The sequence below is a fragment of the Cyclopterus lumpus genome, chromosome 24, assembly GCF_009769545.1.
Source record: "Cyclopterus lumpus isolate fCycLum1 chromosome 24, fCycLum1.pri, whole genome shotgun sequence".
Lineage (NCBI taxonomy): Eukaryota > Metazoa > Chordata > Actinopteri > Perciformes > Cyclopteridae > Cyclopterus > Cyclopterus lumpus.
Window position 1 is genome coordinate 5,983,160 of NC_046989.1, and position 14,160 is coordinate 5,997,319.

A 14,160-nucleotide genomic window follows, 5' to 3' on the forward strand; every position below is an offset into this window, starting at 1 on the left:
GCGCAATAAACACTCTCTCTCTCTCTCTCTCTCGTGCACGCGCCCGCTATCCTCGTGCACCCTGTCAATCGATAGTGGTACTTATAGTGTGGCTGAGTGCCAAGCCACCACGCGGCTGCACCACTGTCTCGCGGTAATTGGTGTGTGGAAACACTGTCATGCTCCATGAGCACACACTCAGCAGTCTGACTGGTTCCCTGGCTGACTGGCCGACTGGCTGGCTGCTCCGCTGTAATTGGTGGAAACACTGTCAGGGTCCTTAATAGTATACGTTCAACCGGCCCGCTGCCTGACTAAATGCACGTTTTTTTGGGGGGTTCTGTTGGGCTGGACTGGTTGTTTGCATGTTTACTGGTGTAGCTGGCTGGGCAACTGGTACTTGCCGATAAATACATTTTTACCTTTATTTTGAAATTGCCGTGGCCCATTTCTGTCGAGCGGGCCAACTCCTTCACAGTAATCACGTTGTCAAATCATGTTCCGGTTGCTTTCTGTGACTTCGCTTCGATTGAACATCGTCTCACATCAATCGCAGACCCCTGAATTGAATGTGGCAGACTTTGTAATAACAGCAGATATTATAAAACATACCTAATATCACCCCTAATGTTTTTCATACTGGCTTGAATGAAGAATTTGATCATATTTTCCCATCTTTTCTGAGCAGGCGTTTTGTGCGTATGACATTAACGGCCCGTCCCGTGTCCCAACATGTTTTTGTTTGCCTGGGTATCCAGTCGACTGTATGACGGACTTGCTGACTGATTTTGCCTCTTTGTTTACAGCTACAGGTTCACCTGTTGTAAAAGTGCAGGTATTACCTCGTGTCAAGTAATTCTTATTTTCTTCGTGAGTTCACAACATTAATCCCATAAAAGACACATTTCACACCCTGTTTCTTCGGGTGTTGTAATGTTCACTTAAAAAGGATACAGGCTGTTCCCCCGACTGTTGGAGCAAGCGCGGCGCTTTTGAAGAGCTAACGCGACTGATTAGTTTCCAAACTGCTAAAACATGCGAGAAGAGTCTTTATGATTAGTGCACAGTATGAAGATGTGAGCTGAAACAGAGAGCAGAGGGCTTCTCCGGGGAGGTCCAGAGAGTCCTCAGTGAAATGTAGGACTTCTGTGATCACAGTTTCTTTCTGCTTTGTTCTACCTGCTATGATAATTAAATGACATTTTTTTGCAATAAAGAAAAAAACATCTAAGATGAGGGAAATCACCCACTGTTAATAATAATAATAATAATAATAATAATGCATTGAATTTATATAGCGCTTTTCATGACACTCAAAGACACTTCACATAATTATAACATCCTAAAAGCTAAAAATAAATAAATAAGAATAACTAAAATACAGGTAAAACAAATAAAACAAATAGGGACTTTCTGAGTCGCTCGGACCCTAATGAAAAAAACAAACAAACAAACAAACAATCACACATTAAAAGCAGTTCTGAACAGGTGGGTTTTGATTTGCGAATTTGAATAAGGAAAGATCAGTGCAGTCTCGGATGAATTTGGGGAGAGAGTTGTTTTTAGGTTGGAAAGAAAACCTCCAAACGGTACACTCAACAATCCATTGCATGAAAATTACCATTATCTATGCGGTTTGTTTTAATGTTACACGTATTAGCAACAGTAAAAGTGTTTACTGAGACAGTGACCTCAAATTACACATCTCATACTGAATACTGAACAATATCAACCCCCGCATTAAAGTTTATTTTGCTCCGAAATTGGCTGATAACTTTGACATATTTACAGGCGATATAAACTGTTAACACAGTCATGACCCTTGGCTCACCCCTGCACCCTTTCAAAGTAAACCTCTCAGTTGCAGATTGTTCTGCGTACACCAACTATATAGAAGATAGTAAAATATTATGCTAAAAGTGTACAGGGGTGAGACAGCGATGTCATCATGCTAACATGCTGGCTATAATGTTTCCCTTCCTAGTTTAGAGAATTAAAGTAATTAATTAATTACACAGTTTAATGTTAACCATCACAGTGTGAAATAAAGTTTTACTGACGATCGTGATCCGCCGGTATTCAGTAAAATATGCGATCAGGACATCCGTATGACGTTACACTGTAAACAACCAATCGGTGTTGAGATCAGCAGGAGGAGACCCGGTAACGTTAGCAACGGCCAACAGAGGACGCTTCCATTCGGTTACATTATGATGCGTTCAAGCTCTGTTCAGTGAAAATGAGTTTTGGGTTTTTAGGTAGATTGTAACGTTATCGTGATGTGTTAACATGTAGTCTGCAGCCTTGTAGACCAGCTGCTATAATCAAACAACTAATGGATCTGGATCTGCCAATATGGATCATTGATTATCAGCAATTAGTATCGGCGGCAAAAGAAAACGTTAGCGTGCAAACATTTGCTATTTAGCACAAAAGTACAGCGGCGGCTGATGGAACTTCGTGATTATTTTGCAGTAGTAAAAAAAAAATAATAATTGATTCATTAGCATATGAAGCGTTGATTTTACTTTCATTTCCACTGACTGAATTGAATGTGACATTGTCGCCTTTGACCACAGACAATGATGCAATGTTCAGGTTGAATTGTATTCATGGGAGCAGCACTGGGACCAGATTGGTTTTAACTGTTGTTATTCAAAGATCAGGGAGGAGAAAGAACAATGCATAAGAATTGAATGTCAGTCGAGCAGAGACACCGCTGTGCTCCAAAGCACTAATCCCATTTTTGCTGAATATGCTAAACCTCCCATTTTTTTCAGATTAAGACACCTAAGAGCTTCCTGAATCAATTAAAGAAAAAGCTTGAAACAAGTGATGGTAAATGGCTTAATTCGTTTGTTGTCGGCTGTAAATTGTGTGCCGTTTTTTACACAATCATCAAACAGCCTTCCAACAAAATTAAGAGGAAATTGATCGGATGTAATTATTGATTGGATGTAATTATTGATTGTCGCGATGTTTCTGCGCCGCTTTGACGGGATGACAAAATGTTTTCCTCTCACATAATTCGCAGAGAGCAAAGCATTAGTCTGAGTTAAAGTGGGCATCTTCAGCACGGAACAGATTTAATCCAACGCATGTGACACCTTCTTCGTGCCCGCAATTTATCTGCGGTTCGGGAAATAGCGCCCGTGATGGATTCTCTCCTTTGAGATGACTACATTTTCATAATAGAGTAATGCATCGTACACAAATGAGGTGATCACACAGGCAGACAAACAACTCCACAATTAAGATTCCTCGCCAACGGTGTGAAGGCTGATGGGGGGGGGGGGGGGGGGGGGTAGTCAACGGCAACAGGAAGGAATTCATTAGGGCTCTGAATAACGTCACGATCTGACGAAATGTTGGTCGTACGTCGACCCGCGAGCAGATTAAGTGCAAACCTTGAGGGGGGGGGGGAGAGATTCCGTGACATCAGCACTTTCTACTGTTGTTTTTGGCAGAATGCAACCTCACCTTCCAGCTTGGTGGAGGACAAACCGCGTCACCGGGTGACTGACCTATAACTGCCTCCCCCCCCCCATGTCATCTGTCCTGGCTTTCCTAGAAGGTCTCCTCCCGCGATGCTTTTTGGTCTCCGGCGATGCAGAACACACACTTTTCGGTTCCCCCTTCCCAAGCGAATGCCAGCTGTTTGACATTCAACTTAATTTCTCCCGGAGCTCCTTTAAAATACTTCCAGGTGTTATCAGAATCTCTGTTAAGGGAGCACTTGAGACTTTATTATTGTAGGAAAGAATGATGATTCAGTTAATCTTCTTCAGTTTAATGACATTTCTTTGCCAAATGGCAAATGTAGGCCTACACTGTTATGGGATTATTGATCATCTTGGGGCACTTGATGATGAAGCATTTCCTGTAATAAATCCAGTCACTTAATAATGTTTCCAATTTGCGTAACTGTCACATTGGTTTATTTCCAATTCAATGTAAAATACACATTGTGTACTATGATCTCATATCAGTGCCCGAAGGTTTTTGTTTATCTATAATAAGTGCATTTTTTTTTACATTGTTGTGTGACTCTAGGAATGGAAATATCCGCCTGTAGTTCACCACTTTGCTCCAAATTATCGTAAATATCTCAACAACTATTGTACTGGACACACATTCATGTCCCCCTTCAGGATGAATTGTAAAGACCATCGCTAACGATGGTTTGACCTTCAATGTAGCGCCATCGTCGGGTCCAAAAATACCTGCGAATGTTAGCATGCTAACACGCAAATGTTAGCATGCTAACACGCAAAACCAAGATAGTGAAGAGTTGAGGGGGCATTGGGAAAGTTTAGGTTCCACCTGCAGTGCAAGAAGAACACTTTGGAGTCATTAACGTTGCAGACGTTTGTTCAGAACATTCAGTTCAAGCCCTGAAGTGTGTGCACGTGTGCGCATAAAAACTCCATTAAAATTGTTTTCGGCTCTGAATGAGGTTCATGCCTCTGTGAGGGAAATTGGAGAAGTTGTACAATTTATTGCCTGTGAGGCTGATCAGGGCAGGGATTCCGGTCTTAAGTGGTGCCATTTCCATTTCCACTTGTCACAGCGAACACCCTTCGGTATTGCCGCGGTAACTAGGTAACCTTAATCCAAAGACAAAATGAAGAAAACAAAAGGAACCAGTCTGTCTGGGAAACTCGGGAGGAACTCACTTTAATGCAGACAGAAGCTGCGAAAACTACGGAGGAAATATTTACAATAACAAAGAAGCTAAAATACTCAGTCGCCATTATTAATTGTTATTAATTCATTAGAAAAGGATTATTTATTTTTTTGAAATACTGTGAGAAGTCATACAATATAATTAGTGAAAGACGTTTGAGAGGTTGAAGCTTAAAGGGCCAGTGTGTCGGAGGTCTATTAGCAGAAAGGGAATATAATATTCATAACTGTGTTTTCATCAGTGTATAATGACCGGAAACTAAGAGTCGTCGTGTTTACCTTAGAGTGAGCCCTTCATTTCTATACGGTGTGGGTCCTATTCATGGGGTCCGCCATGCTTTCCACAGTAGCCCACTCTTACAACTCTGTCTCTCAACAGAGAAGAAAAGGAAACTCAGGAGCTACTTCCATCTGCGATTATGGGCACTTTAAATTTTTATTTAACCTTTATTTATCCAGGATAATCCACAATAGATTTAAAATCTCTTGTAAAAGAGAAGAGTGACACGCTTTCCTGTGTAGCGTAAATAATCTGATACATGATATCATAACGTGATCTCCGATTGGCTGAATTGACTCGCAGAGCCAGAATTTGAGGTTGTATCGGAGGCGTAAGAGAACAATCTTTTAACATAACCCTCGGTAAACTCTTCCCTTCCCCAAAAGTTACTTTGTTATTTTACTTGGTGGCAATATAAACAATCTGAATGCTGTGAGTTTAAATGCATGACTCTCTCTGTGAGTAAAATATTGCAGACGAGGAAATAAATAAATGAAGTTACCCTCAAGGTCAGTTCACAGAAATTCGGATGGTTGTTTGGATGTTTTTCATCTTCATCTTAGTCATTGCACTGACTCATCGGATTCATCTGTTGTCGGGGATTGTCTGATGTCCTTTAAATATAAAATACTTGACGGAGAGCCTTTCAGCTCTGCAGAACTCAAAATGACAGATAAGTGTTCGGGGTGCCAGAGCAGCAGGATAGTCCAAATATAACTCCAGACTCTGATCCCAGAAGTCCAACAAAAAGCAAGATAAGGCGCACACACACGTCTCGAGCCCATGGCTAAGACCGCTGCACCCCGCCACCAAGCTTATTCGAGTTCCATCACATCGGGGGCAAGATCAAAATCAGGTTTATTGGAGACAGGATATTATGTTTACATGCAGCGACACCAAAATGGAATACTCGAGTCACCAGAATATTAACAGGATATTGATGTCGCAGCTGATCAAACGTTCTCTGCAGCAGGGCGGCGGCGCTCTCTGCTCTCTTGTTTCCGGATGGATCTAACAAAACTGCACCCAAAATGTTATTTTTTAGGGAGGCGGGCGAGCCGTGCAGAAGGCACAACGGACTCCAAAAGATCCCCCGAACTCCTGAAAGTCTTTCAAACATCATTTTGACTTTGTGGCATTTAAAGTGCCCTTTAAGTGAATACTGGTCGTGAGTCATTTCAGCCGGAGTGACAGTGGACAGGAGGGGCAGTCTGCGGCTTGAGGTCATCTCATTCTTTCTGCTAAACTGCTGTCAATGGTGGAGACAACTGAGATTTCGCAGACAGTAAACTCGCTTTGACCAGTGGTGATTTTGCGAGACATTTGTGATTCATAAAGCCTCCTACGTTATCCAAATTGATTTTCTCCCTCTCCTTGATCCCCATGCTGATACCCGCGGCATTGTCTACTGGTTCAGCTTTAAGTGAATTCATCTCCCACTGAGCAAAGCACTATACGTCTCTGACTCATGCAACTGTGAGGGCCAGGGAGGGGAAATAAGGAGGAGGAAGGAAGAAAAGGAGGGAAGGAGATAGAGAGAAAGGAGCAGGAGCAGGAAGGAAACAGGAAGAGAGGGAGAAGGTAGGAGAAAAGGTGGGAGGAGAGAGGAGCTCCGGGGAGCTGAACATTATTTAGACTAAATGAGGTCGAGACCTTGAGGTATACTCTGAATCTCAAACGTCGTTGCTCACATTTGCGGCTCGCCGTGTGTTTGCGTGTCTCGGTGTGTGTGCTGGCACGTGTCCATGTAGTCAAGAACACCAACCAGGTCAAAGTCGTTCTTTTCTTCGACTTACATCTTCTTTTGAACACAACAAGGCCTCTTATATTCAGTGTGAGTTTAATGCCTCGTGAAAACACACCTGCATCCATCGTTGTCAGGCCCCGCGTCTCTCTTTTCTTCCTCCGTCGTCGCGGGTTAATAAGGTCGCTAGAAAAAGGTCGCCTGCATCTTCACTCCAATCAGCCACCTCCTGCGAGGTCGCCTTGGAAACAGACGGCCAATGGGAGGGGAGATCAGAGCGCAAATGCGTTCCGCTAGTGTCCGCTGCTCGTCCAAACACCACACACACACACACACACACACACACACACAGGGGCACGTTTAACTCTCACGTCTTCTTTCGTGACTTATCGCCCCCCCCCCACCCCCGGAGCCTCTTTGTGGTTCAATCTGCAGCCGCCGTTGTTTTCATGTTTGTGAACGGCTCCAATCGGAGGTGGGAACAACGTGAGGTACATCGCTGCGTTTAGTTACAGCAGAGCCCTGTCAGAGTGGGCGGCGGCGAGGGAACTATCAACCTCGACATCGTAACACCGAAGCAACGCGGGGAGCTGGAAATTCAATTTCGCTGATCCAAATCTCACTAATGTTTAGGAGACATTGTGACACAATCCCTTTTTTTGGGGTGTTATAAAGACGTGTATTAAAACAGTGTCGATAAAGCTCGGGAACCATGAAACTTTAGGCTACATTTGAGTTTGTCATTGACGGTACCAGACAGTCAACAATGTGTGTGTGTGTGTGTGTGTGTGTGTGTGTGTGTGTTTGTTGATTCAAGTGCTCAATTTTGAAGCAAAATACCACAGAGCTGTTCTGCTCCACTTACACACCAACACCTGTTTCCCCTGTCTGTTCAAACAATTTGTTGAATGTGCATTTGTTCCCTGTTATCTAGCTATCTGTTCTACCTGTATGTCTACCTGTATGTCTACCTGTATGTCTACCTGTATGTCTACCTGTATGTCTACCTACCTGTATGTCTGTCTTGAACAAAAATAATAATGTTTCTGCTTCTCTTTTTGTCTCTAGTTGATGGGATTTATCTACGCCTGCTACGTGGTCAAGCTCATTTCAGAGGAAGAGGATAGCTGTAAGTACACGGCCACACACACACACACACACACACACACACACACGCATGTACACACACGTTTTCCGGCGGACCCCAAAAGAATGCTTGATTGCAGACTAAGGGAGAACAAAAAGCTGCCGTCCCCTTTTCCAGTCGCTGACTGTGGATTTCTGTGACAACGGTTTTATCAGCTCGAACTAGTTTGCTAATTAAACTTAAGAGTGGGTTTGAAAAGTGGTGCAAAGACTGTTTCCAAAGCTGCATCACGAGTTTATGGCCCATGCAGAAGACATGGAAATGAAGAAGCAATGTAGTCCTAGTACTGTGAGTTTGATAAGGTATATCAGATTGTATATGTGCTTGTAATGTAACCTGAAATAATACCACAGGGTTTAGATCCCTGGAGGTGATCAGCTAACTAGCAGGAGATGCTGACCTGTGCCGCTCACGTTGGAGTACAACAACACTGTTTAATCCATTCCTTACACTTTTAGCTCTTGTGTTTTTGGGTTTTGAAAAGGTCAAATAAATGCTCTTAAAATGTCAAGTATCGCTCCTACAGCTGCTTCAATATGTGGCGAAATTCAAAGTGCACAGACCCCGCTGCGCTTGGATACGGTTGCCAGGCTACGATTGGATCGACATATTTCGGCGCAGTAGGTTTCAGGTGTTTTTTTTTTAGTTGACGCGTCGGGTTCGGAAAACTCTGTTCCTCTGTTGTCTCTTCATCCTTATTTCACTCTCTCTTTTAAATGAAGCCATCTTGGACGGAGGGCCTTCACTCAACACTCAGACAGAATTAAAGGTGAAGCCTGTCGCCTCCCAGCCCGGCTCGTTCGTTTGCAGCGACGCGGTCGGAGAGAAGAGACGAGAGAACTAACTGTGATGGATGAGGAGTTTCACGCTCCATAAAAGTTGTCTTTCGTTCGCTACGTCTCTGCCTCAACATGCTCGCCGCTCCAAACCACCGTCACCAAGCAACGGGGGGGGGGGGGGGGGAGGATCAGGGAGGGAAAGACCAACAAAAACATGGTCGCCACACAACCGTGTTGATTTGGGGAAACGTGCAACTGCGACGGTTAAAAAAAATGTGAGATCGACCTGCCATTTAGCTCGCCAATTGCGTTTGAAGGGCAACATCCCTTCCAAAACGAGACAAATCAACGTGTTGATTTTTGCGATTGTTGCGCTCTGAATGCGGCGCGTCGCCTGTGAGCGTTTAATCAGCCCGTTTATCTGAGGCCATCAGATTAGTTATGCCATTAAAGTAGACGCAGCTGCGGGGCGGATCAATACGCACGCATGTCTTATTCAACATTGAATTGAGGGCGGTGTTCGCTTAGACATAAATATTGGCAGGTGATAAATGCAGACGGGAGGTTGAAGCACTAAGTAGACGCGTTTTCCTGCTTCCCTTCTTGGACAAAGCGGATTGGGGAACGTGATTTTTTTCGGAGGGGAAAATTATTTTTTCATTAAATATGTGGCTCAGCATGTGATGCAAAGACTCTGCGTTCAACGAGGTCACAGATACATATTCAATCATCCCATTGTTAAGTAAAACAATCCAAATAAAACAATTGAAAGGGATGTAGCACTATCGTTGAGTTTCAGGGGGCTTACTGTGTTTCACCAATGCATTTTAATAAGCTTTGTGATGACAGGAAACCGAAGATGCCACTCGTTCCGCGTCTCAATAATTAATGCCGAACAGTTATTATTGGGCCTGCGCTTAACTGTTGTATTATGGCCGTCGGCTCTCTGTGCACCCTGAGAGAGAGAGAGAGAGAGAGAGAGAGAGAGAGAGAGAGAGAGAGAGAGAGAGAGAGAGAGAGAGAGCGTGTTGGAACTAAACAAATTCAGAGGAGCTAGAGCGAGAGGAGGATGCTGTGGATCCACGTGAGAGTTTATGTGTTCAGTGACGTAGAAATTGTTATCTTCCCTGTAACAACTGAAATCTGAGACAGGGGCCTTGTTTCAGCCCGGTCTGACTTGGTCTGACTTGGTCTGACTTGTTTCAGCCCGGTGTGACGACAACATTTCTACGCACCAATCAGAGTTCAGCCACATTTGACACCAAACAGCCGTGTGGTCGTTTGCTCACGTTCTGCCCGTCGCATCAACACAAGCCAGATGAAGCACGTTAGTTAATAATATCCCAGAGTGTTTCCTCCCGGACTTTAACTACATTATTTAGTCATTAATATTAGGTCAGTGGCATTGACACACTCAGCCGCAGCTATCCGTTCATCCACTTTGTGGGCTGCCTGTGCTGCAGGAAGTGTCTCGGGAGCTGGAGCCTGCCGTTTCCTCGGTCCAGGGGTCGCCCCGCTCCGTGACAGGGCTACGACTTGTAAACAGACACAGTCACACTCGCATTCACACCAACGGGCAATTTAGAGCCTCCCGTTCAGTTTAATATGTGTGGACCGCAGAAGGAACCAAAAGCACACAGAGAAAAGGGTGGGGAAGCATGCGAACCGCACACAAATGGACGGTAATACTGTAAGCCACACAATCACACAAGTGATTTTCCACACTTCTTCTCCGGGGGACGAACGTTATCGGAAGGACTCGGGATTCAAATTGAGGTTTTCAGGCCTCTATTAAGCCTGAATGAATACGTAGGCGACGGGGAAGCGTGCATGTCACATACATCATTTTCATGCGCCGAGAAGAGAATTTTCCCCCCATTGTCATTTCGGGATTCATTGTAATCTTTGTGCCGCCGAGGCGTAAAGGCTGCGGAAAAAGAAAAAAAAAGGGCGCCGTGCGATAATGCATTCTGGGAGACTAAACAATAATCACGGAGCTTTGTAGGGAAATGTGCCTCGGGTGAAGAAGCTAATACTCACTGAGGACCGATGAAGATTCTGAGTTGCTGAGAAAGCTAATTACTCTCATAATTATTCCGTGCATGCGTGAATGTGAGCATATATGTGTGTGTTTGTGTGTGTGGTTGTGTCTGTGTGTGGGAGATTAATCATTATAGGGAGTTTTATCTGTCTCACAGCTCCTTAAATGTGTCAGACAGATTATTGTCAAACATACACACACGAACAACACACATATAAATGGACACACAACACACCATAGATTACAATGTGTGTGCGAATCGGTCTTTGTGTCAATAGTTTAACACTCACAACTGGAAAATAAACCAAACGCCACAATACTTTTAAGATAACACGAGCGTAAAGAAAACCGGTCCTTTTAACAGGCCGCCTCATTGGACGAGGCTGAATAACATATCTGAATTTTGTATATTGAACTGCTGCAGCTTGGTAAGCAGCACACTGACAAGGTTAGAGGCTCCATTTCCTCTGGCGTTCAAAGGGTCAAGCGTGGCAGAAAGTCTGATGAGACTATTTGACTGCAGCATGATTCAGCAGGAAAAAAAAACCTCCGCCGGGCCATCCTTCCACAAAAAAAAAGGGATCCGCACAAAGAAGGAGCACGTCGGGCGCCGCCCACCTCTCTGCGTTGTCTGAGTGGACGACCGTAATGAAACCCGACGATCAGAAAGCAGCACGGCGCCGCGGCGGTCCAGGAGAAACGCTGATGAGACAAAGAAGATCATCCCGCCGTCCCGTCGTGTGGCGTAATCGCGATTTCTCATGAATGCATTGAGAGGATTATGGGAGAAAGTGGGAAAAGCTCACAGGCGAGAAGTTGTGGCTCAGCGATGATTTGTGTCGGGTCTTTTACTGCAACAGAATAAAAAAAGAACGAGACGTGTGGGAGGGCAGATACATTGACCCGGAGACTTGAGTGGAAATCAATAAAAGAATTGGCGCTATGCTTTCTTTCTATTGACAAAAGAGCCAGTAGCTGGTTAGTTTAGCTTAGCATAAAGACAGGAAACGGGGGGGGAATTAGCTAGCCTGTTCATCTGACGACTAGCGCCTCTAAATTTGACTTACTTGTGTCATTTATTATTTAATAATGGCAAATGTGTGGTTGAGTTACGTGCTGAAAGAGAATAAATAGTTAAAGTGTGTAAAAAACAATTTAATTGAATCAGTGAGCTTTTAGAGGTGCTAAAAGGCACACACAAAAAAAAATTAGGATTGGACAAAGCTGCAGCTGCTTCCAGTCTCTATGCTAAGCTAAGCTAACCAGTTGGCTGTAGCGTACAGACAAGAGAGTGGCATAGACGTTCTCATCGCTCAGCAAAATAGCCCAACTAAAAGGTGCTAAATTCCAAATTCAATGCATTAATATAACAGCAGACAGCGATTTGCACCGTGCTCGCGGGGGGGGGGGGGGGGGGGGTTGCCGCTAATTACGCCGTCCCGACCCACACAGTCGTTACGGGATTTCAGTTCCCTGTTTAAATCACGGCATTATAGTCCCTCTACTCATCATAATGAGATTTAAAGATTTGAGAACACAACATCTCCATACAAATTGCATTCGTCGTGGTGTTTTTAATAGAGGCATACCCAAACTAATTAGTTTAATCACCTGTGTTTGGCTTCCACATCGTGTCCGGACTTCTCGCAGGCTTAAAGTATTCCTAAAGACACTTTCGTCTCCGCAGTGCGCCGACAAACTCCGCATTGTACTCGATGGTATGAAACCTCACTCAATAAATACTAAAGTGCGCTGCTGATCAAGGCAAGGAAGTGCCCTTTTATGAGCTCGACAAACATCAAAGTAAAAAGAAAAGCCCATCATGGCTTCCTCTCTTCAAAAAGTCCAGGCTCTCTGCCTCAGTCGGAGAAAAAAAAAAGCAACCACCTGCTGGCAGCTCCTCAGCCCCGGAATCTGCGGAGCCGTCCTATATAATTTAGGAGTTAAGAGTATTCTCGAGGCATAAATACATCACTTCACAAGATGTAGCCGTCTTCCTAAAAATAGAATGAGATTTGAATCGTCTCATACAGTCGAGGAGAGATGTTTTTCCATGTCCACAACCACGATTGAGCTCGGAGAGAGCGGCGGCCATGAGTCGGCGCTACAAAAATGTTTTGTAGAGAACTCTGGAGGTGTAGGAGGCCTCATGCGATGACTCATCGGTGTAGTGGGCGGTGCCCGGTTGATCACCACAAAAGGCATACATCTTTCTCTAATTGGTGTTTTTTCTGTTGTGTGCAGTCGATTTTATAGGAGGGTTCGACTCGTACGGTTACCAGGGTCCGCAGAAGACCTCCCACCTCCAGCTACAGCCCATGTACATGTAAGTATAGTTACTCGCTATTCATCTAGAAATGTTAAATATTCAGACGCAATATTTTGGTTATGTTATATTTTTTTATCACACAAAAAAAGATAGAATTGAGTTTTTATCCCTTCAACACACTCCAGAACCTCAGACCCTCTTAAACTCCGCCCCACCGAAACGCTGTTTTCGGGACACATTTTTCATCTGTTTCATATGCGTTCTGCAGAGAGGACGATATCAGCACATTCTCGCCGTATCAGCATAGAGTGCTTATCATTCATCATCAGTTAGGACCGTTGCGGCGCCGTTAATCACCCCACACACGTGGCAAATAAAGGTTGGGGGCGTGTTCGCGAAAAAGCCTTCGGTTTCCTCGACGTCGTTCTCGCCGACGCTTCGTTTCATTGCGAGCTGTTTTTATCATCATCATCATCATCATCGTTACATTTTTATTTTGTATCCCTCGCAGGCTAGATTGTTGTTCATTGTAGTGATTTCCCAGAGACTCAAACCACAAATTGCACCATTTTGTTGAGATCTTCAGGTATTCTTATGCCCGGAGAGCCAGGATAACACAAGATGAGTCTTGAGTCCGGGCTTAGACGGCGCTGCATCAATCTCGCTCTCTCACTTCATCCCTCGTGGAAGCGCCGAGCAATACAGCAAAGGCTTACACCGCTGTAGCAACAACAAACACGGAAATAATAGCGATTCTCTGATGTTCAGCAGACAGTTGATCAATAACAGTTTGTATTAGAGAAAAGAGACGGAACGAATTAGACAGATACAGACGGACGAAGAGCGAGAGAGAGATGGAGAGAGAAATTGAGATCAAGATAGAAAAAAGAAAAAAAAGAGAGCGAGAGCGAGAGAGGAGGAGGAGGGGGGGGGGGGAGATAAACACAGAGTGATGGATGAAATAAAGGACTAAACAAAGAAGAAAGGCAATAAAGGGCCATTCTGTAGTTATATCTGTCCCCTGTGGAATCATAACACAGATCATAAATCATCGAGCCCCAAGATAATGGCTGCGAACTCACACAAGAGCTGGAGCATGAATACACATATATGTGTACACACACACACACACACACACAAACTCTGCATACACACAAACAACTAGAGTAAATGTGCTGATAGACATCTTGTGCTTGTACATGTATGCATATGGACGCACACACACACGCGTATAC

At 44.2% G+C, this 14,160-nt stretch overlaps 1 protein-coding gene across 2 annotated transcripts in view; it reads left to right on the plus strand.

Moving 5' to 3' along the window:
• The window catches only part of nkain2 (sodium/potassium transporting ATPase interacting 2), a 58,780-nt gene extending 45,794 nt beyond the window's left edge, over positions 1–12,986 (plus strand). For both annotated transcript variants that reach the window (XM_034527768.1, XM_034527769.1), the window contains 2 exons: positions 7,758–7,818; positions 12,901–12,986. In XM_034527768.1, the coding sequence (XP_034383659.1) occupies positions 7,758–7,818; positions 12,901–12,986 (147 nt within the window). The remainder of the gene's footprint in view (positions 1–7,757; positions 7,819–12,900) is intronic.
• The last annotated feature ends 1,174 nt before the right edge of the window (positions 12,987–14,160 follow it).